At 37.3% G+C, this 26,143-nt stretch overlaps 1 protein-coding gene across 1 annotated transcript in view; it reads right to left on the reverse strand.

The window, feature by feature from the left end:
- The window catches only part of LOC126455534 (uncharacterized), a 205,752-nt gene extending 182,447 nt beyond the window's left edge, over nucleotides 1–23,305 (reverse strand). The window contains exons 1-2 of the mRNA XM_050091284.1: nucleotides 23,264–23,305; nucleotides 4,419–4,458 (exon numbers count right to left, since the gene is read on the reverse strand). Coding sequence (XP_049947241.1) covers nucleotides 4,419–4,458; nucleotides 23,264–23,278 — 55 coding nt within the window. The 5' untranslated portion in view covers nucleotides 23,279–23,305. The remainder of the gene's footprint in view (nucleotides 1–4,418; nucleotides 4,459–23,263) is intronic.
- Between the last annotated feature and the right edge of the window lie 2,838 nt (nucleotides 23,306–26,143).

Genomic DNA, 26,143 nt, shown 5'->3' on the forward strand with positions numbered 1-26,143 from the left:
ATCCAATTCATCATTCTGCTCATACTTTGTCACTTTGCCACCACAGCCCCTTTTTGCTTCACATATCATATTGGAGGATTTCAAGACATTTGAATGTTAATGTGTGTACTGGGCCAGAATCAATGTAGCAGTAGAGCATGCTATCCAGTCTTGTCATGCTTGTGCCCAAAATCACTCACTACTGGAGCAATATTTCTTACCTTGACCTATATCTGAGCAACTGTGGATGAGAATTAACATAGATTTTATGGACCCTGTTCAAACAGAAATGTGGTTGCTCATGATCAATGTGCTCTGCAATTTTTCATATGCAGCATCACATCTATACAGCACTTCAGCATCTAATGTCACTACCCTATCTAAGTATCTTTCAGAATTAATAATTATATGTTAATAACTTAGTGGATAAATGTAATGGTACAAAACAACATTTTTAACAGCACATGCCAGTGATGAAGGAGGCATTTTAAGGAATACACTTCGATATTTTGCTTTGGTGGTGAGAGTCTTCGTAAAATGAAATGATACTAAATACTCATACTTTTGTTGATTGTGCCAGTTGAAAATACTCAGTTTTCACCATTTCATTCCTAAGTAAGAAGGTCCAAGCCAACAATCAAAAACTGACTAATAATTTTTCCATTGTTTCTGCCACTGACATATTTATATTTTCCCAACAATTCCTATTGAACATTTATTTGTTACAATGTCATCATAATTGATTATATTGCATACAGACAGTTTCATAAGAGCTTTCTTGTCATAAATTATTTAATATTTTCATCTTAATTCATTACTTTATGAAGATTGATTTTACTGACCTAGGTGCCACAAATATTTTTCTCTTCTATAGCGTTTGCTAAATTTAACACAATAATTTTTGAACTTTTTTTACAGGCTTTAATGCTTACCCTATATACATAAACACAGTAATTTAAGATGGAGGTATATTTCTAATCAATTCTAGTTAGAAAAATCAAATTTCTGCAAAATTTTAGAATTTGTATTACGTAAATAATAGTGAGTCCCAGTATTGAATATTTTTATCTGACATTATTAACTAAGTACAAAAGGAAGCAAAATCTTTTAATTAATGACCAAAAAAGTCAACTGTCTACTCAGAACTGTATGAAAATGCCTAAAATTCCAAAAAGACAAGCTATTAATAAAAAAAATGTACGTGTGTTGGGTGATCCACCAAAGTATCGCATATTTCACACTGGGACAATTTTATTTTGAATGACAGCCCAAATCCAGACAATGGCCCCAAATTTTTGTAATATGGGGCATTTATGACTGTGCGTGACATAATGGCCTCCAGTTTATAGCTTAGCCTTTAAACAGTTCTGCCAGCACAATGGCATAGAGCATTGTCCCTTTCACCCACATCTAATTCTCAGGCAGACCTGATGGTAAGAACATTTAATATGCAAATGAAGAAAGCTATTATACTATATTGTGTGAGGACACTACAGATCCAGCCTCATCAAGTACTGTAGCACAGCCAAAATTCAGCATGGGAACAGATCAAGTAAATTACTGCCTATACAGTGAAACCAGAACCCCTTCCCACATTTAAATTACCATCACATGTACTCCCAAGTCTGGGCTCACAACTCTGACAGAGTCCTGGGGCTGATTCAAAGCACTGTGACTGGTCACAGGGGCCATGAGCTTTTCGTAGTTGTGGTGCAATGGGAGTGGTTGGTGTGCCACAGGAAACAACTGTAACAATGATGTACATCATAGACAGTGGTGAATCCTCCTCACACAGTCACAGTGGACACAAAAAGGGTGCCAGGGACACCATAGCCCTGTCCAAGGACCTAGGTGCACCCTGCGGTCACTTCCAGTCACTATAACACCAATGCCACACCAGCCCACTGCTAGCCATAGTGACTTGCAGAAGGACTAGCAAAATGATGATGGATGTCAGTTGAGATGGAGGAACCCTTCCCAATGACCCAGCTCCTCAAAGCAGCCAATCCGCTGGATGTAGGCCCAAGTAGTAACTTGAGCAGCAAGGTCCATACTGCGCACCTACACTGCAATCAGTTGGTCTCACCTTTGACATCATTATGCAGGAGGTAATGGATGATGTCACTCTTGCACATGCTTCTGGTCCTGGAAGCCTAATGTGCCAGTTAAAGGAGGGAGGAATTTAATACCCTATGCTAATATTGACTTGGAGGTAGAGCACATGACTGAATATAAGCTCTATGTGCTGGTGCCACATCAGTATACTATACATCTAGACATCTGGGAATTACACACATGGAGCCTGATTCAGTGTGTGCTGCTTATTTCTACTTTTGGCACATGTAAATCATTTTGATTTGTTAAGAATTGCCAAGTTGCAAACCAGGTTCATTATTCTCCTGTTATATCTGATTTGACTGTTAGTCCTTTATCAGCATCCTTGTATCATCAGCAAACATCATAGTTTTTCAAGAGTCCTTGACTGTTCCAAGCAATTCATTTGTGTAGGTAAAATAACATAACCAGACCAAGCACAAGCCTTGTGGGAGACCGTATCAATGTTTCCCCACTCTTAATTTAGTTTCATTCCTGTTAAACCATTTGTCTCCTCTGTTTGCTGTTGCAAAAGAAAAACTCTCTTTAAAGGTAGCAGTATGCCCTTAATGCTAAGTCATTTTAATTTCCCTAGGTTCAATTTTCCTTCACGCTTAGTAGCAGAGCTACCACCAAGTTCAAATTTCATACTTTAAAGAAAGTATGGGAAGCACCAAAGTTTGAATCTCATACTTCAACAAAGTTCAAGAAAAGCCAAAATCATCATGAGGTAGCGAGAACAGTTAAAACAACAGATCTGATGTGAATGTGTAAAATAATAGTAAGCTTGTGTACAGCAGACAATACATAGAGTGAAATAATAAGTGACTTATACTGCAATGAACTGACTTTGCCATTGTTAGGAACATGCTTAAATAGCAAGTGGCTACACACATTTCATGAATGGTTCTCACTTGCAACAGTTGCAGGGGCCCTGGCAAACAATTTTCAGCACAAGACAATGTAGCAGCAAAATCTATTCTGAATAAACCTGATCTATCCCTGCAGTTACTTCTGGAATATGTAGCTTTTAATTAATCTAATTTATTCTTCTCTTCTGCAAAATCAGCTTACTTTTGTATAATAACCACTTCAACAGAGACATAGGTGAACTGCTCCACTCCCCATAAACGATGGGTTGGAACACTCAGTTCAAAAAATGCTGCTACCAATCACCATACTGCAGTGATATTTGAATTATCCTGCAGATATAGAGATCAGAGTCATTTAGATCTTTCAACACAATTCAATCTCTCAAATGCAGTAATTCAGCTAGATTTAAGACTAATAGCATGACACAGGTCACAGACAGCTGGCAGGAATATAAAAATTGTTACCATTCAAAAGAATATCATTCTACTCTGTAAGCATACTACTTTTGTTGTCAATTTATGAGATTAACTGGCCATATGCCTACTCTGTAAGCATACTACTTTTGTTGTCAATTTATGAGATTAACTGGCCATATGCCTTTGGACTTGCTTGATTACATTAAACATTCAAAAATGCAGTACTAGTGTGGCTGGAATCTGACAGCCCTCAACAATTTTCATATCTTGGTGGTATATGACATGTGAAACAAGAGCTCTTTATATCTGTAATGGTAGACATTTCTCCAACATATACTTCTCCCCATGATGATAGCAAGATAAAGTTTATGTTAGTGATTACTCAGCTACTGCATCTCTCTTTTTTCCTATCTCCATCCACCTTTTACAATTTCTTTCAGTGACCTTGGCATTTCTGTATTTTTTTCCTCTGTTTAACACCACACTAAAATCATTTATGAAAATGTCTTTCAGGGTGGTGATCAATTTCACTGGTCATATATTTTTTAATTGTTGACCTTAACAAGTTTTTATTTATTTTATCTATTTTTCAGTTTTTCTTCTCCAAAAATTTTATCACCTTGTATACAGTTTTGCACTTCTATTTTCTATTCTTTAATTTTTTTATAAGGCTCTTGGTAATAATGCTTCATTGTGAACATACTTGTGACATAATAATCAGACGGTAATAACCAGCTAAACAGAAACCATCAAGATTTATTGGATCATGATATTAATAAAATCTAATTAGTATGAATAATTTTTGGCTAAGGAAATTTCAGGAGAGGGAAAAATGTTGAGGAAAGAGAAACGCCAAATGGTCTTACATTATAAAGGGCAGAGTACCAAAAATAAATACACAAATATACTGACAAAAGATAAGAGGCTAACACAAAGCAATACAACAGTAACAACTAGTGAAGAAATGACTGAGAAGAATGGCAAATATGTGACACTGAAATATTTGTTTTCCAGTTGCTTGGTCTAGAAACAGTATTGCTAATTTAATTTACATACCTGAGATTGTATAGTCATCAGAAGACAGTTCCTTTGCAGTCTGGAACAAAAATAATACAATATTGAACATAATTTTATTCTCTTTATTCTAAAATAGGTTACATCTACATACATACCTGCAAGCCACCATACCATATGCACATGGTAGAGGGGTACCTTTTGCAATTACTAGACATTTCCTTTCCAGTTCCACTCATAAATGAAGTTAGGGAAAGAAGTCTATCCAAATGCATCAATATGAGCCCTAATTTCTCTTATCTTGTATTTGCAGTCCATATGCAAAATATACATTGGTGGCAATATATTCTTCTGTAGTTTGCTACAAACACTGGTTCTCTAAATTTTCTCAATAGTGTTTCATGAAAAGAACATCCATCTCCCTCCAGAGATTCCTATATGATTTTACAAAACATTTCCTTAGTACACACATGTTGGTCAAAACTATTGCTAATCAGTCGAGCAGCATGCCCTGGAATTGCTCCGATGTCTTCACTGTTAATGATCCCAGACACTTGGGCAGTAATAATGAATGGATCACACTAGTCTTCTATACATGATCTCCTTTATAGATGAGTCACACTTTCCTAAACTTTTCCCAATAAACCAAAATTGACAATTTTCCTTCCCTGCTACCATCCTGTGTGCAGAACTATAGACCTATATCTCTAACATCGATCAGTTGTAGAATTTTGGAACACATATTGTGTTCGAGTATAATGACTTTTCTGGAGACTAGAAATCTACTCTGTAGGAATCAGAATGGGTTTCGAAAAATACGGTCATGTGAAACCCAGCTCGCGCTATTCATCCACGAGGCTCAGAGGTCCACAGACACAGGTTCACAGGTAGATGCCGTGTTTCTTGACTTCCGCAAGGCGTTCGATACAGTTCCCCACAGTCGTTTAATGAACAAAGTAAGAGCATATGGACTATCAGACCAATTGTGTGATTGGATTGAGGAGTTCCTAGATAACAGGACGCAGCATGTCATTCTCAATGGAGAGAAGTCTTCCGAAGTAAGAGTGATTTCACGTGTGCCGCAGGGGAGTGTCATAGGACCGTTGCTATTCACAATGTACATAAATGACCTGGTGGATGACATCAGAAGTTCGCTGAGGCTTTTTGCAGATGATGCTGTGGTGTATCAAGAGGTTGTAACAATGGAAAATTGTACTGAAATGCAGGAGGATCTGCAGCGAATTGATGCATGGTGCAGGGAATGGCAATTGAATCTCAATGTAGACAAGTGTAATGTGCTGCGAATACACAGAAAGATAGATCCTTTATCATTTAGCTACAAAATAGCAGGTCAGCAACTGGAAGCAGTTAATACCATAAATTATCTGGGAGTACGCATTAGGAGTGATTTAAAATGGAATGATCATATAATGTTGATCGTCAGTAAAGCAGATGCCAGACTGAGATTCATTGGAAGAATCCTAAGGAAATGCAATCCGAAAACAAAGGAAGTAGGTTACAGTACACTTGTTTGCCCACTGCTTGAATACTGCTCAGCAGTGTGGGATCCGTACCAGATAGGGTTGATAGAAGATATAGAGAAGATCCAACGGAGAGCAGCGCGCTTCGTTACAGGATCATTTAGCAATCGCGAAAGCGTTACGGAGATGATAGATAAACTCCAGTGGAAGACTCTGCAGGAGAGACGCTCAGTAGCTCGGTACGGGCTTTTGTTAAAGTTTCGAGAACATACCTTCACCGAAGAGTCAAGCAGTATATTGCTCCCTCCTACGTATATCTCGCGAAGAGACCATGAGGATAAAATCAGAGAGATTAGAGCCCACACAGAGGCATACTGACAATCCTTCTTTCCACGAACAATACGAGACTGGAATAGAAGGGAGAACCGATAGAGGTACTCAAGGTACCCTCCGCCATACACCGTCAGGTGGCTTGCGGAGTATGGATGTAGATGCAGATGTAGATCCTTAAGTGATTGTTCCATTTCATATCATTTTGCAGTGTTACAACTAGATAATTAATTGACCTGACTGTGACAAGCAGGATGCCACTAATACTGCATATGAACATTTCAGGATTGTTTTTCTCATTCATCTGCATTAATTTACATTTTTTTTACATTTATAATGAGCTGCCATTCATCACACCAAATAGAAATTCTAAATCATCCTGTATTCTTCTACAGCCACTTAATGATAATAGATTCCCAAATACTAAATTGTCATCAGCAAACAGTCACAGACTGCTGCTCACCTTAACCACAGATTATTTACATATATAGAGAATGGGGTAGCCCTATCACAAATGCCTGGGGCACTCCTGATGATACCCTTGTCTGTGATGAAAATTCGACATTGAGGACAACATACTGGGTTCTATTACTTAAAAAGTCTTCAAGCCACACACATATCTGGCAAGTTTTTCTGTATGCCTTGACACTTGTTAACAGTTTGCAGTGGGGCACCATTTCAAATGCTTTCTGAAAATCGAGGAATATGTGATCTGTCTGTTTTCTTACATCCTTGTTTTAAAGGGCATCATTTGAGAAAAGGGCAAGGTGAGTTCCACATAAGCAAAGCTTTCTAACTCTATATCTGCTTCTATACTCTGCAAACCACTGTGAAGTGCATGGAAGAAGGTATGTCAAATTGTACTAGTTATTAGGGTTTCTTACTATTCCATTCACATATGAAGTGTGGGAATAATGATTGTTTAAATACCTTTGTGCATGCTGTAATTAATCTAACTTGTCCTCACAATCCATATGCAAGTGGTACAAAGAGCATTATAGTATACTCCTAGAATCATCAATTAACATTGGTTCTTTCTCGGGATAGTTTACATGTTCCTTCAAGAGTCTATCAATACTGCCAGTTAGTCCTATGATACTACTCCCACACACTTAAGCAATATTCTAAAATGGGTTGCACAAGTGATTTTTAAGCAATCTCCTTTGTAGACTGATAGCATTTCCCCATTATTCTACCACCAAATTCAAGTCTATCACATGCTTTATCCACAACTGAGCCTATGTGATCATTCCATTTCATATCCTTACAAAGTGTTACACCCAGGTACTTGTACAAGTTGGCTGAGTCCAACTGCGACTCATTGATATTACAGTCATAGGCTACTACAGTTCTTCATTTTGTGAACTGCGTAATTTTTCATTTATGATGATTTAAAGCAAATTGCCAACCTTTGCATCACTTTGAAATCTTATCAAGATCTTCCTGAATATTTATGCAGCTTCTTTCAGACGGTACTGCATTATAGATAACTGCATCACCTGCAAAATGTCTGAGGTTACTATTAATATTGTGTGCAAGGTCATTAATATACAACATGGACAGCAAGGGTCCCAACACTGGGCTACACCCAAACTTACCTCTACATCTGACAATCGCCCTTCATCCAATATAACCTGTTGCATCCTCCCTACCAAAAAATCCTCAATCCAGTCTCAAATTTCCCTTGATCCACCATATGATCATTGTTTTGACAATAAGTGTAGGTGTAGTACTGAATCAAAAACTTTTTGGAAATTAATAAAAGTTGCATCTATCTGACTGCATTGATCCGAAGCTTCCAGTATGTCATGTGAAAAATGTGAGAGTCAGGTTTCTCAGCATTTGTTCTAAGATTCTACAACAAATCATTGTCAAGGATATTGGATGGTAGTTTCGTGGATCACTTCTACACTGAAGAGCCAAAAAAACTGGCACACCTGCCTGGTATCTTGTAGGGTCCCCGTGAGCAGGCAGTAGTGCTGCAGCATAACATGGCATGGACTTGACTAATGTTTGAAGTAGTGCTGGAGGGAACTGACACCATGAATCATGCAGAGCTGCCCACAAATCCATAAGAGTATGAGAGGGTGGATATATCTTCTGAACAGTACGTTGCAAGGCAACCCAGATATGCTCAACAATTTTAATGTCTGGGGAGTTCAGTGGCCAGCAGAAGTGTTTAAACTCAGAAGAGTGTTCCTGAAGCCACTCTGTAGCTATTCTGGAGGTGTGGGGTGTCACATTGTCCTGCTGGATTTGCTCAAATCCATCGGAATGCACAATGGACATGAATGGATGCAGGTGATCAAACAGGATGCTTACGTACGTGTCACCTGTCAGACTCTTATCTAGACATGTCAAGGATTCCATATCACTCCAACTGCACACATCCCACACCGTTATAGAGCCTCCACCAGCTTGAACAGTCCCCTGCTGACATGCAGGGTCCATGGATTCATGAGCTTATCTCCGTACCTGTACATGGCCATCCACTTGATACAACTTGAAACAAGTCATCCAACCAGGCAACATGTTTCCAGTCACCAACAGTCCAATACTGGTGTTGATATGCCGAGGCATAAAGCTTTGTGTCATGCAGTTATCAAGGGTACACGAATGGGCCTTTGGCTCCAAACGCCCATATCAGTGATGCTTTGTTGAATAGTTCGTATGCTGACACTTGTTGATGGCCCAGCTTTGAAATCTGCAGCAATGTGCAGAAGGGTTGCTCTTGTGTCATGTTGAACAAATCTCTCCAGTTGCCATTGGTCCCATTCTTGCAGGATCTTTTTCCAGCTGCAGGGATGTTGGAGATGATGTTTCACTGGATTCCTGATATTCACGGTAAACTCGTAAAACGGTCATACAAGAAACCACCACCCCCCCCCCCCCCCACCCCCCTTCATTGCTACCTCGGAGATGCTGTGTCCCATCACTCAAGAGTCAATTATAACACCACATTCAAACTCACTTAAACCTTGATAACCTGCTATTGTAGCAGCAGTAACTGATCTAACACATGCCTATACCAGTCTCTTTGGTACTTCAATGTACTGCCCTTCTTGTAGATAGGTATGACCTGTGCTTTCTTCCAACTACTAGGCATGGTTTCTTGTTCAAAAATCTAATACATATTATTGTTAGAAATGGGATTAACTCAGCCACAAACTCAGAATAGAACGTAATGTAAATGGATAGATAAAAAATCTAAGAACCTTCAACATCGCAGTGCATCAGCAATCGTTGGTTAGTTTTTTAATAGATAAAAAAATACTCACCAAGTGGCAGCTGGAGAACACAAACACAAAAAGGTTTAACTTTTACAAGGTTTTAACTTTTACAAAGAATTAACTTTCACTTTTTACTGGCAGAGGAGTTGAAGGGGAAGGAAGAGGGGCGAAGGAAAAGGCCTGGAGAGTTTTAGGAAATGGGGTACAGTTCAGAAAAGTCACCCAGAACCCTGGGTCAGGGGAGACTTACCGGACAGGACGAGAAGGAACCCTCTCATCCTGACCAGTAAGTCTCTGCAGACCCGGGGTTCTGGGTAACCTTTCTGAACTATACCCCTTTCCCTCAACGACTTCAGGCTTGCTCCTTTGCCCCTCTTCCTTGCCCTTCAACTCTTCTGACAGAAGAAAGACCCACTGGCTCAGAAAGCTTTGTTCAATTTTAATAATTTCAGCCATTTCTCAGCACCACTGACAGTTATTCTTATTTGACACATCTTCTCAGCAGCATGAGGATTGAACTGGGGCAAATTTCCTGGGTTTCTTTTGTAAAGGGACATGTGAACACTGAGATAAGCATTTCAGCTTCGCTGTCTCTCTCTTTCATGTTGTTCACAGAAAGTTATGCTGACTCCATGGTCCAGTGGTAGTTTTGGCACTGTTTCAAAGTCAAGATGGATGCCAGCCTCTGCTGACCAGTGACAAAAGAGTCCCCAATATTTTCTGTGTCACTTTCTTGTACAGTCCTTATCAAGCTGTAGAAAGAGACTGATCTCGATGCATGGATTCTCAGCACAACAGAAATAAGGCAGCAGAATTTTCTGCTTCAGAGTTTTAATTTTAATTTTCAACCCAATATTACAGGAATATTAATATTTTCTAGTTTTATTTCATAACTCATTGGGTACAGCGGATTTAATCATATGAAAATGTAATTTCAGTTTGTTGAATCAAAAAACTGGGATCTATTTTCATATTATTAACATAAAAAGATATACTTCATTTATTTATCACACTAAACTGCATAAAAAATATTAAGTGGATAACTATGAATCATCTGAGGTACATAGGCTATTCTAGCCTCTTTAGTTGTCTCAAAAACCCATTTTTCATGCAGAATTTTTCTTTTCATGGCTTAAGTTTTGTGTGTGCGTGACTCCAAGGAACTGGAACTATGAGACTTTTCAAATATTAGGCTTTTCCTTGGGATACCACAGAAGTCAGTTTGCTTTACTGCACATACTACCAAACAGAGCAGGCAAACATACTACCATATTTTTGTTTGATGATGCATGGAATATTATAGCTGTTGCCCACTGACAGGATTTATTTAACTACATACGTATTTATGCACTGAAGTATATTCAATATTTTCTGTTCCTTGAAATGTATATTGCTTGAATGTGATTGTTGAAAGAATAGGACCAAACAAATACAAAAAATAAAACCAACAGCGTAACAAGAGGAGATGGTTGGTCATCACTGGAGCAAGCAATCAGTGTAACTCATAATTCAGCATACTAGTTTCATAGTAAATTAATTCCAATTTTATGCAATATTCAGGAATTAGGTGTAGGGAATAGTGAAGTTGCAAATCTGTACAAAATTTACTTTAGGCGCTGTTAAATTGTTTTTTCATGTAGTCATATTATGATGCAACCACCACTGTTAAAAGTGAATACATTGTGCAGTTAGTACTGTGATGAATTATTTTAATTCAGGAAAGAGTTATTATTTTAAACAAAAATGTGCTAAATCCAGGTTATGGTAAAGACAAGAGTGCAAATATTATATATTAACTCTACCAAATATAATATAGTCAAACTGAATCCTGAAGTGGAAGTAGCAGCTACTCAGAAAAACCAATTGACAGATCCATTAGCGGCACTGTTTAAAAAATTATAAGTAATGTGTTCTATGACATCTGTTCTAACGAATCATGTAGGTGAAATTTTAGAGGCATAGGTAGTGACCACTGCAACAAAGAATGAGATTTCACACTGTGAAAGAGAGGAGATAGTTAAAAACAGGACAAGACCACATTAGGAATAGGAACAATTGTCAAAACATGATGCTTTAGTGAAAGAATTATCAGAAAAAATAGCAATTTTAAAATTGGCATATGTCAGAATATCTGAGGCTCTGCAAAAGCTGTCAGATGAAGTAAATGAAGTTAAAACGACAGGCAACCAATTTATCCAAAATTGTTCAGTAGCTGTCTCATAAAGTAGGCAATATTGTTTCTGAACAAGAGAAATCATTATTGCAGATGGTAATAGAATTTACTTCTTGGATGTCTGCTGGAAACTAGTCATTCTGACAGCCAAACGGAGGTTGAGTTTTAAAGCAATAGAGAAACTCAACACAGATATATCACTAGGGCAACAGATGGAGTAAAGAAAAAATTAGCAGAAATAAAGGAGATAGTACATGAAGATAAATTAGTTACACAAGGTTCCAAGAACAGTTTCGTTCATGGTCCTATGCCATGCAACACACAGTGAGTGCAGTTAACTCTATTATTGCACAATTCACTATGTGATATGGGGATTGTGCTATTCTTCTCGTTTGTGATGATGCCGGAAAATTCAAGATGCCACAGATTGTTTCAAGTATTCTTGCCAGAAAATAAAAACATCCACTTGGTTATGTTTTTAGAAGCACTTCATGGAGTAATGCTGTGATCCTAATCAGATGCACAGGAATAGCATTTGTCAGCAGTTTTATCCAGAATGATGTCACTTCATGGGCCACAGAGGCAGCAAAATACTGTAGGAAACAGAACGAATTTGAAAGATCATTTTAGGCAAATATTGGCTTGCTGGAGTGCAGGAGAAGCTACAGAAAAAAATGTTTTTAACCTGAAACTGTTCTGGGTGTACCGAAGCAGCCATAGGGAATGTTTTGAAAAACATTTAAACAAGGCTAGGTACATTAATAATTCTCTGTTGCACCAAAATGTGGTAAGAATACTTCAGATAAAATTGCCCATATACATTTGTGAGAAGTTGATAAACGTTTCAGAATATAACATGGAGATATTCATTTCCATCCTAGATTCTATTGATTGATTGATTTAAACCAGGGAGATATGAAAGCTATGCCATAGAAGTGAGATTTAACAACAACAATGACCACCATACAGAGCAAAACCACTGTGCAATTCATTCCAGTCAGCATAACATGTCAGGAGGTCAGCAGAATAATAATAATAATAATAATAATAATAATAATAATAACCAGTGTGGGGTTTGTCAACCCCATCTGGTGTGTCCCCAGGTGGCAGATAGGGGAATGCTCAGTAGATATGCTGGGTAGGTGGGAAATAAAATACCACCTGTGGGCCAAAATGACAACCAGAATCCATGCTGCATCTGACTTAGAGCAAGTGGCAGTAGGGTTGGTGTCTGTTCACCAGGAGGTGCAGCTGTAAACATGCTCCAGGAACTTACAATCCCTGGCTCTACACAACTATCAAAGGTAGACAACTGATGACAAGCAAACATGACTCATACAAATAATGACAAAATTACCCCAGGTGGACAATCCGCCCACGTCAAAGTGGCAGCCAAGCATTTGGATTCTGGGGAGCTTTGACTTATACGAGAGAGTGCTCGTAAACTTCCACGAAAAACACACATGTATACGGGCACTTTCAATATTCAGACACTTATTCAAGCAGGAAAATTACACAACTTCAAAACAGAACTCACGAAGCAGAAAATTCAAATTCTCGCCTTGCAAGATTCAGAAATGAAAGACTACAATAATTACAGAATCTTCAAAAGTAGAACAAACAAGAAAATTGGCAAAGGAGCAGTACTATTTGGAATGGCCTTTATTGTAGACAAAAAAGTGCTGGACTCAGTAACAGACGTGAAACCCATCAACAATCTACTAATGAATCTTAAGAATCAAATTAACAACAAAAAACTACACTTTTATTAATGTACATGCACCAACAAATGATGATGATAAAAAAGAGCCTGAACAAACAGACATATTCTGGGAAGAACTTGAAACACAGATGGCCAAAATTCCAAAAGATGATGTGAAAATTCTACTCAGTGACGTCAGTGCACAAATTGGCAGAGAACACAGATACAACAAGACAGTAGGAAACTATCCAGCACACAAATTTACCAATAGAAGTGGTACATTACTCATTGAATTTTGCCAACAAAACAACCTAAAAATTATGTCAACCTCACTTTGGAAACATTGCAAAAAACAAAAAACATGGTGATCACCCATGCATCATCTGGGAGAGTTTCAGATTGATCATGTTGCAATATCATATGACTACCAGAAAGAAATTCATGGTGTACAAGTATGCAGAGCTGTAAATATTGATTATGATCATCATTTAACCAGAAAAAAATTAAATTCACACCCAAGAGGAAATTCAAAAGAAAAACACCGCTGATCCCAAAATTTGATCTGCACAAAAGCAAAGACTCCAAAATCATTGAAAAATGGGAAGAACAACATGTAGAAGACTGGGAGAAATTTCAAACTAAAATCATCAAAACAGCAAAAGATCTGATCGCTCTTCACAAAAAACCAAAACACCCTTGTTGGAATCAAGAAAGCAAGAATGCGCTAGAAGAAAGACATTTCAAAATTACAATTACGACAAATCAGAAGAAACACAGAAGAAATTTTTCGAAATGCCCAGACTTCCAAGATTTTAAGACAAATTAAATGAAAATATGTCAGTGAGCAACTGCAGTCCAGAACCCAATGAGAGATTCCGAAAAGTGCAGCCATGCTTCTTCTGTAGACGTCCACAATTGCAAAAGTGTTGCTAGTGCAGAAGTTTATGCACAAACTGAACTCTTGATTATGTCCTGCAAATGTTCAATGGAATTCATGTCAAGTGATCTTAGTGGTGAAATCATTCACTCAAATTGTCCAGAATATTCTTCAAACCAATTGTGGACAATTGTGGCCTGACGCCATGGTGCATTGTCATCCATAGAAGTTTCTACATTGTTTGGGAACATGAAATACATGAATGGCTGAAAATGGCCTCCAGGTAGCCGAACATAACCATTTACAGTCCATGATCAGTTCAGTTGGACCAGGGGGCCCAGTCAATTCCATGTATATAAACATGGCCACGCCGTTATGGAGCCACTACCAGCTTGCACAAAGCTTGGTTGACAACTTGAGTCCATGGCTTCATCACACCTGCACCACACTCAAAACACTACCATCAGCTCTTACCAACTGAAATCAGGACTCTTCTAACCAGGCCATGGTTTTACAAGAATTTAGGGTCCAACTGATATGGTCACAAGCCCAGAAGAGGTCCTGCAGGTGATGTCGTGCTGTTAGCAAAGGCGTTTGTGGCAGTTGTCTGCTGTCATAGCCAATTAACACCAAATTTTGTCATACTGTCTTGACTGGAGCATTCATCATACCTCCCACATTGATTTCTGTGGTTATTTCACACAGTGTTGCTTGTCTGTTAGCACTGACAACTCTATGCAAACGCCACTGCTGTTGATTGCTAAGTGAATGCCATTGGGCACTGCATTGTCCACAGTAACAGGTAATGCCTGAAATTTGGAATTATCAACACACTCTTGCCATTGTGGATCTCAGAATATTGAATTCACTAATGATTTCTGAAATGGAATGTCCCATACGTCTAGATTCAACTAATATTCCACGTTCAAATTCGGTTAATTCTTGCTGCCAGACTGTGAGGGACCATGCATTACAGCTGAACTAGAAGTCTTTGCAGTAGTAGAACATACTAGTAAATGCTTTATCCCTGCTGTACCTGAAGGATTAAAAAATGCACAAGATTGCAAAGAGCAATCAGTGGGATTTAAAGTACTATTAATGTAAGATGCTACATATCAAAGGTGTTGTCTTGATACATGTAGAAATATGAGCCATTTTCAAAACAAAGATCCCAAGCATAAGAAAGTACATAAAGGAGCAATTATCAGTTAGTTGGACATATATATACCATCCACACATATACAGACACAAGCAGACATATTCAGAGGCAAAGAGTTTGGCAAACTCTTTGCCTCTGAATATGTCTGCTTGTGTCTGTATATGTGTGGATGGATATGTGTATATGTGTGTGTGTGCGAGTGTATACCCGTCCTTTTTTCCCCTAAAGGTAAGTCTTTCTGCTCCCGGGATTGGAATGACTCCTTACCCTCTCCCTTAAAATCCACATCCTTTTGTCTTTCCCTCTCCTTCCCTCTTTCCTGACGAAGCAACCGTTGGTTGCGAAAGCTAGAATTTTGTGTGTATGTTTGTGTTTGTTTGTGTGTCTATCGACGTGCCAGCGCTTTCGTTTGGTAAGTCACATCATCTTTGAATGTGTGAGCAAAATAAATTAATATTGCTACTTTACAAGTCTGAGAAGGAAGGTACAGCAAATTCTATGGGTATGTTTACTTTTTTAGAAGGTCAAACCTATCAAGCATTGCAAATGGGGGGGGGATTGTACTCAATTATCACACGTAAGGTCTTACAAATAATTGCAACAGACACTCATGGACCATTGTTGCGTGCACATTTTAAAGGGACACTCTCCTCTAGCATTATCTTTTCTCAACATAAGTAATTGATACCAAAAATATTTTTTTGAGTTTTTAGTAGATTAACAATATCTCAGCTGTTTTTCTAAAAGAATTTCATATGATTTTATACCTGATGTATTATAACTCAAGCTAAAATCTGTGAAAATAAATTACTTTATTTTTGATGTTACAACCGATATGTACTAGTTCTTAATGAACAGTTGAAATTATTTTCTTTTAGAAACATTTGAAATTACAAGACATTTGGAACACTTAAAATTTCTATTACTAATTGAGCAGTTTGGTGCAATTTACTAAATTTATTTCTGGATTCATTTATAAAATAATAATATAAATTAATAGAGATTCATTTGTCGAGAGAATTTGTAAACCTTGTTTTGGCATCTTTGGTATGGATAGGGACTACGAGTGCTGTGTTCAAATGCAAATTGACTTTGTGACCCTCCGCTCACAGCTCCAGGCAGTATTGGCTTCAGTCACACAGCTTGAGGCTGTTTCCAATGGGCATTACTGTGGGGGACCAGATGATGGGATCTGAGGAATGTCCAGCATGTCCCATGTGTCCCCTTTTTGCTCCACTACTGTGCCCACCCCATGCACTGCTCGCACTGAGAATAACTGAGTGGGAGATCATTCAGAAGTGTGGCAGGCAGTAAAAGACTTTCCAGAAGGCTGATCAGAGGGTCACTCCAGTTCATCTGACAAACAGATTTTGGACACTATCCTGTGGCTGACAAAATCCCTAAGCCAGATGCAGTTGTTTGCCCCATTCCAGAGGAAGCCTGATGGCCCCAAGATCTAGCCATTTACAGAGGATGGGCTTACTGTCAGTTGGGAGCCACAATGTTGGGCACATAATGGGCCATATTAGGGATATGGTTGCCAAGGAAGGGAAATAATCCTGGTGTGTATACCAGGAGGAGTCATTCCCGATGTGGAAAAGCTGCTTCTGGATGTCATGAAGAACACAGCATGTACCCAACTGCTGGTGGTAGTTGATGTTGGTACTAACAATGTGTTGTTTTGGATTGGAAGAGATTCTCTCTGGTTTCAGATGGCTAACTCAAGTGGTAAATGCTGCCAGTCTTGCTTGCAAGATGAAGGCAGAACTCACCACTGTAGCAGCTTTCACATAACTGACTGTGGCTCTTTCATACAGAGCCAAGAACAGGATCTGCATCAGAGGCTCAGACAGTTCTGCAAACACATAGGCTGCAAGTTTCTCACCTTGTACCATAGGGTGGTGGGTTTCTGGATTCTGCTTAATAGGTCAGGAATCCACCATACATAGGACATGGCTACACAGGTAGCTAGGGCTGTATGGAGGGGGCTGGGCTAGTTTTATTAGGTTAGAGGGTCCCAGGAACCTACAGAAAGGGCATCAGTCTAAAAGAGTGCAAGGCAAACACATGAAGACATACCTAGCAACAAGCAGTATTGTAGTTGTAAACTGTCATAGCTTTGTTGGAAAAGAACCAGAGCTCCAAGTGCTAATAAGAAGTATTGAAGCTCAAGTCATTATAGGTACTGCAGTTAAATTGAAGAGATAGTTCCTGTGTGTTAGTTTGGGTAGAGGTTATACTTGACAACTAGAATACATTAATAATTGAAAATTATTATCTTCTGTAGTGCTGAAGATGTGCAACTGTCCCAACTACAGTCTGCCTTATTTGTAAATAAATAAACTTCTTTGCAGCTTATCTCAATTTCTAAATCACAGTTCTTTTCTGCCAGTTTATCCACACTTCAGAGCAGCTGATGGACAAGGCATTTGTGAACATTATTTTTTTCTAACATAGATCACAACATTTTTTTTCTTGTAGGACATATACGAAATAAAAGGGGACTAGTGGCTGTATATTATCTTGTAAAAGCCTCTTCAGAGTCATTAACCATCTTAAACTTACTCACCAATGCACTTATTCTCTAACATCTTGATGTGTCAAGTATTCTTGCTAGATATCAGCATTATTCTTGCATTATATTTCAACAATGTGACTCGTTATCTTCACCAGAAGCTACCCGAGTCTGTTTGTTGAGTGGAATAGACCCACTGTTAATACCTACACTTTTCCCTCTCATTGCTTATTGCAGGCGTTCCCTCTTTGATCTGGAGCTCCTGTCTGTGGGTTAGCTTTTTTTTTATCCTCTGTGGTTCCAGGTGTTCCCTCTGTGGCATGATCCCTCAAGAAAGGTTCTTAGGCACATGCTTTTCAGCCCGATGTGCCAGGCCAAGTGCTGGTCTTTCATCTTTGGTCCCATGCACACATCTACATGGTGACGTTTTGTTTTTTTAGTTTGTTGTAAGTGTTCCATTTGTGGCATCCTTTGCAGGACCTCAGGCTGTACTGATTTGGTACCTAGTGTCATGACTGCTGAGGTTTCTGTCACCTTTATCTCTATAGACACTGAGTACAGCCTGGAATCCTGCATTGGATTTGTTGAAAATGCAATAGAAGCAGCAACAGAACTCTACAAAAAGAGAACTGAGGATGTGAACCTGGTGAAAAAATCCCAGATAGAGCACCAGGCACAACAAACTAAAGATAGAACATTTCAGGGCACTTATTGCAGGATCAGACTACAAAAACATAGGCTGCAGATTTCTCACCTTGTACCATAGGGTGGTGGGTTTTTGGATTCTGCTTAATAGGTCAGGAATCCACCATGCATATGACATGGCTACACAGGTAGCTAGGGCTGTATGGAGGGGGCTGGGCTAGTTTTATTAGGTCAGAGGGTCTCAGGAACCTACAGAGAGGGCATCAGTCTAAAAGAGTGCAAGGCAAACACACGAAGACATACCCAGCAACAAGCAGTATTGTAGTTGTAAACTGTCATAGCTTTGTTGGAAAAGAACTGGAAATCTACGTGCTAATAAGAAGCATTTAAGTTCAAGTCACTATAGGTACTGCAGTTCAATTGAAGAAATAGTTCCTGTGAGTTAGTTTGGGTAAAGGCTCTACTTGACTACTGGAATAAATTAATAATTGAAAATTATACTACTCCATCTTTTGGCTCATGGTGCACCAGTCTCCTGAGATGTTCAAGAAAGAATAGGCAGTCTCAGTTTCTACTGTAGGAGCTGTAGGAGCATGTGTGCCATAAGGACACTTTATACATCTGGCATACATGGTAAACATGCTCTTTGTTGTGTTAAGAGTGAATATGCGTAATGCAGGTGGACATGTCCTGTGTATTTTATTGGACAACGTGCCCCCCCCCCCCTTTTTTTTTTTTGTGATTGCGGGACGTTCTGTAATCTTGCCAGTAGTCATCGAGTGTCCTGTAAATTTTATTACATGATGTGCCACGTTTGGTGATTGCACGACTTTCTGTACACTTGCCAGTGGTTCTCGAGTGTTTTTTACGTGATGTCTGATGATGTTCCAGTGAGAGTGAAACATGTCACAAATTAAATAAATAAAAAATCATTTAGCAACCAAAACTGCCTATTCTTTCTTGAGATTAATAATTGGTTCCTTTCACCAGCCCCAAAGTCAAGATGGCAGCAGAGGGAAAACTTGAGTATTATTTAAAATGGGTGCCCAGCTTATACAATTATAGTTAGTGGTGACTTCAATCTATCCTCAACGTATTGGCAAAAATACATGTTTAATGTAGGTGGTAGGCATAAATCATTGTCTGAAATCATAATGAATGCATTATTTGAAAATTATTTTAAACTATTAGTTTAGGAGTCCACATGAAGTGTAAATGGTTGTGAAAACATATTTGACCACTTAGCAACAAATAATCCTGATCAAATAGGAAGCATCATGAAGGATACACAGATTAGTGACCACAAGGTTGTTGTAGTGAGACTGAATGCTGTAACATTCAAACCCAACAAAAAAGCAAAATATCACTATTTAAAAAAGCAGATAAAAATTCACTACATGTCTTCCTAAAAGACTGTCTCCACTCCTCACAATGTGTGTGTGTAAGCATAGATCAGATATGATTTAAATTCATAAAGATAGTATCAATGGCAATTGAGAGATATGTACCAAATAAATTAAAAAGAGAATCTCTGAGGTTACAGATCCCCCATGGTGAACAAAACAGATCAGAACATTGTTGGAAAAAAATAAATAAAAAAATAAAATAAAGATTAGCAAAATTTTACAGAATTTTGTGTGAACTTCAATGTGAGAAGCTTTTAATAGTTTCACTTTGTTTTAGATCTGAATATGATCCAGAAAGATCAAAACATGTAATCTATTTAAAAATGTGCAACTGGACTGGAACAATAAATGAGAATTACCTTAAGTAAATGAATTAGTATTAGTAACCTAAGTCAGTGGAGTGACAATTAGGTTTGGATGTGGCATTGGTAATTGAAGGAGGTATGCTGTGGCCAACTTAAAACTGAATAAAGATTTTATCAGACTCCAAGTAATCAACTACAAAGTCACAAAGTAAGTGCTTGTAGATGTTACAGAGGGTACGTTATTACTATTATCATTATTATCAGAAACTGTTGCCAACTGTCCAATGAAATGAAAAAAAATTGTGTGTACTGGTGATAGAAAAATTCTGTGACAGACTGACACTCCCTAAGCCCACACAGTTTCAGTAGATAGATTAGGATAGCTATAAACTTGTTACACAAGAGCATACCTCTGCCTCTCATTTGACAGTTAATCATTCTCTTCTTTTCTTCCCCAGGAAGCTAGTGTTATTGAGCATTTTGTGATTCTTTTATGCAATTGTTTCATATGCTGCCATCTGATGCCTGGTGGCATATGCCCTTGGATAGAACATCAGACAGCTGCTCTGACTGACTACAATGGATGTCATTCGCATGAGCAAATATCAAACCATGACACTGTTAATCACGACATTGTAGTGATATACCTTTGAAAAAGTCCTTAATCAATGGCCTTTTTCATGGATTTCTGTGAAACTTGGTCAAATAGTGGGCATAGTTAATAAATCTACCCATGGTAAAAAAGAAATCCAACGTCAAGAGTAAAAAAGTAACAGCAACAGTGCTGGTGTTATGTAAGAGTAAAAATGTACCAAAATAACAATATGTAAAATGTACTGATCTTACAGTAATGTGTAAAAATGAAACTTTATTCAATGTTAAAATGAGAAAAAAAATCAACATCTACAAACAATGTTCATGCATACAGAATGTAATATAACAAAAGAAAAATCCATAACCAAAGATAATCTTCTCATGTCAAAGAAATAAAAGATCAAAACCCTATCTGAAACAAAATAACTTGAAAACCCAAAGAAAGTAAAAAATTATAAATAGCAGTAAAACTGAATAGAATCAGAATGTTGGACTTGTGTACTAAGTAAATAAAGTCTACCGTCATTAAGGAACATTGTAATGTATCTTATTTAGATCACATTTGTATCCTATTGAGACTGATTGTTCATGTAAGAATCTAGAGGCACAAAGTATATGGGCTGCTTGAAAGCCTCTGATGCAATTCTGCATTCTACTTGCTAAAATAAGATTTATTAAAAACATTGTCATCTGTTATAGAACTACATTTTGTTCTGTGTTCTTGGAGAATCATTAGGAAGGAAATGGTGCTGATGTTACATTGTGTGCTTACATTACGTAAGAAATTAAGTAATTAACTAAAATAATTTGACTCGACTGTGCAATTTATGCCAGCTTCAGTCACTGATAATTAAATTAAATAATTAAGTAAATGGTCTTTAGAACTCACAGCATGATAGAAGTGAGTGTAGTGTAATACAATATAATACATCACTCATTTCAGTTTCTGTCTGGTTGGTCTTTTCGTTGAAATTTTTTTTTTATCACAATAAATTCATGAGAACTTAGAGTGTTTTCGAACTTTAAATTTTGACTTTGCATACCACAAAGGTCAATTTGCTTTACACTATGTACCGTCAGACAAGTAAGGCAAACATATTAGCATATAAGGGTATATCGGGTGTATTCAAAGAAGGAGGGCACAAATGGTCACAGGTTTGTTTGATTCATATAAGAGTTTTACAGAAATATTGATAAACCCAAACTGACACTCCTTGAAGACAGATGCCAGTTATCTCATGTTAAATGAAGAATCTATAGAAATGCTTCAGCCCTCTACCCATCATTCCATTGTGATCACAAAGAGAAGATTAGAATAATTCAGCAAACAGAGAGAGATTTAAGTGGTTATTCTTCTTGTGCCGCATTTATGATTGGAAAAAGGTGGTAGCATGCTAAGTATCCTCTGCCATGCGATTCGCAATGGTTTGTACAGTGTGTACGTAAATGAAGACGCAGAACAAAAGCAAAATGTATCTGGATTAAATTGAGTAATGCTGAGGGAATGAAATTAGGAAATCAAATATTAAAAGTAGCAGATGAGTTTTGTTATTTGGGAAGCAAAAGAACTGAGTGTAGCAGAAGAAGAACTGATGTGAAAGTGCTTCAGGAAAAGATAATTTTGTTAAAATTGAATATACACTTAAATGTTAGCAAGTCTTTATGAGGGTATTTATCTGAAGCTTAGCTTTGTATGGAAGTGAAATGTGAACAATTAGCAATTCAGACAAGAAGAGAACAAAAGATTTTTAAATATGGTACTGTAGGAGAATGCTGAATATTAAATGGGTGGACTGAATAACTAATGAGGAGGTACTGAATGCAATAAATAAATTCATGGTGCAGCTCTATTAAAAGAAGAGTTCAGTTATAAGACACATCATCAGCTTGGGAGTGAAGGGAAGTGAGTGGTTGGGGGGGGAGTTAAAAATTTTAGAGGGAGATCAAAGCTTGAACAAGGCAAGCAGTTTCAAACAGGTGTCATTTGCAGTTGTTATGGGGACATCAGGGGGTTTGAACAATGGAAAAGCATGGAGAATTGCAACAAAATGGCATTTAAACTGAAGATAAGAACATCTTTTAACAATCTATTCAACTCTTTGATCTGCATAGTAGGAAACTTTTCAAGAAAAAGTTACGATCTTTATATAGAGAAAAACATCAGCATTCATTCACAGAATTTTAAGGCCCAAATCTAGTAGATAATTGGTGATGATATAGACGACTGGTTACATTATGGACCATATTGCGTTACAAAAAGCAGCATCTCATCCATAACATAAAACTAGATAAAGAGTGCACCAAATACAGTAAAAAAGATTGATTTTTTCAATGTAATTACTGTGAGCTCATTATGTATAAGGAGAACAGCATTTGCAGAAGCATGAAAAATTGAGAGAATTGAGATAAATGTTACAAAAGAGCAGCTTACGTTAAAAATAAGACAAAGTTAATTTCAAAGTATACTCACAAATCCTAAAATCATGGAGTTGTGAAGTACAGTTGTTACAAAAATGGCTAAAATCTTAAACACTTTCATATTGCTTTGAAGTATCACCATACACAACAGAAGCAAGATATTAAGCAACTGTTACAGGAAAAGCTGCAAATATCCAACTTTAGCATTATTTAAAGGTATGCAACACATGCAGTCATAGAGATAACAGCTATTTTATCATTTAGATTTTGCGAAACAATGATTGACAGAGGAGGGATTAGAGTTCTTTTGTCATGATAAAAATTTCAAGATAAGTTATTCAACAACAGTTCCCATTGTCAGCAGCTGTAAATAAGGTGAATAGATATACACGCAGCATCAAGGAAGGAAAATTAATTTCTAGTGTTTTACAAGACAATAAAAAAAACAAAAAATATTGTTACGAGTCTTGTAATACAAAATGTTAATAATCTTTGACAAAACAAGTAAGTATAAATCCAGTTTAACAGCTCCTGATATGTCTTTTAACTACTGAATACTTAATTAGAACACTAAAGTTTAAAAAATTTCATCTATAAATTGTGCATAATGAACATTTTACCAGAGTTTAAAATACTACAGAAACAGATGCAAAGAAACAAGGCTGTAGTCCATTGGCAGGAAAAAGTAGAATATACAATTATCAGTTAATGAGAAGACTTCAGGGTTTAAACAAAATCCTGTTAAAATCTTTTCCCAGATATCAACAGGAAATGTCTTGCTTGGAGCATACTTCAGTACTTAGCTTAAAACCTCAAGTTTGACATACAGATGGTGCAACTCTGTAAGATAATATCTTTTGTATTCATATTTATTACAACACTCAAATTATGATAAAGACATCACAGAGTTTATGTCACAGATGCTGTTCCAGCACTGCCATTCATGTGGACTCAACCACCTACTTTATATCACATCATAACAAAAATAATCATTTGCGTGCATGATTTTTGTCATTTTTAGATAAATTTGTATGAAATTACATTTGTTAATAATGACTTGCAGTAACTTTAAGAAGTAGCTAATTTACAACATGTAAAAGAATGATAACAATAGTTTGCAATAGTCATACAAAATACCTTTCACTAAACAATTTTTTTTTTATTTTTATTTTTTTTAAACAGTGAAAACATTACAGGATTGAATTCCAGCAATTTTTATGTCCTTACAGTGATCATGTGTCCCCCTCATCATCTAATTTTGTAAATACATTAGCAATATGATCTGAAATTACTTTAACATGACTCGAAAGCATCATTAGTGACATTGTAACAGTTACATTCACAAATAACGTTGAAAGTTGTCTGTTAGTAATGTTTACTATATGCATCATTGGTATCATATTCTTGAGATGGCATGGCATCAATGTATTCAGAATGTGTCACCCCATTCTGCCCCATTACAAACTTTTTCATTGCCGTATTTCTGTATGATTTGTCATAATACCTCTCAACAGTGAATTTAGAAGGAAAGCAAAAATAATTTACATCCCATTGACAACAGGTCATTAATTCAGGTAAGTTAAGGACAGTGAAGAAAATTGGCCACCAAGTGTACTGAATGAAACTTATCAATTCCGTTTTCAAAGTAACAATTCCCGTGCTGATTTAAAATGATTTGAGGAAACTATTGAAAACCCAAAGCTGGTCTGCCCAGAAGGAATTTGGAACTTAATACTCCCAAACGTGATTCCAGTTTTTTAACCACTGCATTTGCTTGATTAGTGAGCAGAGAATTGTTTAAAGGATGAAAACTGACAAGAGTCACTGCATCACAGCAGTATTCACATACAAAACCTAGAGAGTTGATACAATATTACATAGACATCCATATGTTATAGAACTATAGAAGGCATTCAGAGATCAAACTTATGTATTTCTACTCTATTCTCTGTGCATTCTGTATATAGCACACAAAGAAGGAAATGTTATTCACATGGAATATTTTAAGAACCCTTCTTGAAATTTTCAACTCTAATGCTTTGGATGACTTAAAGTGGTGAGGTATGTGTGTAAACTCCCACTTCTTTAATGATATGACTTACTTGAGATTGTCAGCCGACTTTTCTTGCTGGTTAGCTTGCTGCTGCAACCTCCTTTTCTCTTCCTCTCCGAAGTATATCTGCTAGAAACAGGAATTTCTCAAGATTCTTTCCACTCATAAAAATGAGCTGACGTATGCAGCTTCTGTTGCTTCACTTGACAATGTATATTTGAACATCAGACTTTTACAAAACTCATTCTCTACATAAACAAACACTATCAAGTAAGTCTCTTTGCGTATCCAAAGGTTAATTCATTTGCACATAGGAAAAGGTTGGCTTAAAACCCAAGTCCATTCTCATTCTGAATCTGAACACACATCTTATCCTCTTCATGTCCAAAACGAACAACAATTAACAATATTTAAACTGTCTTTTTTCCCACTACAATAGTCAAAGTTATAAAACAGCACAGAATACATAAACGCTCCTTGTTCTTTCACTACAGCTTCCGTGGCGCGACAGGCAAACACATGTCTGTGCTGTTCAACCGCCATGTCTATGGTCTTTTTATTACACACTTTGGACTTGCACACACAGACAGGTGACTTGCAGTAGATAGGCTCTCTAACACCTATATTTAAAATATCATGTGTTCAAGACAGTAGAAGGCCGAGTGATTCTAGAATTTACGTGGAAATTCTCGAAGCACTACATAACCCCCCCCCCTCCCCCCCTCATACATTAATATCATACATAATAACAATTCACATTTTAACATTATACCTTTATTTCATAGGTTTCCATATACCTTTTTCACACCAACAATACTTCACTTTTTTTTCTTTACGTTAGCACTCTCTTTAGCTGAGAGATTCTTTAATATCTAGACT

This window comes from Schistocerca serialis, chromosome 2 (genome assembly GCF_023864345.2).
Source record: "Schistocerca serialis cubense isolate TAMUIC-IGC-003099 chromosome 2, iqSchSeri2.2, whole genome shotgun sequence".
Taxonomy (NCBI): domain Eukaryota; kingdom Metazoa; phylum Arthropoda; class Insecta; order Orthoptera; family Acrididae; genus Schistocerca; species Schistocerca serialis.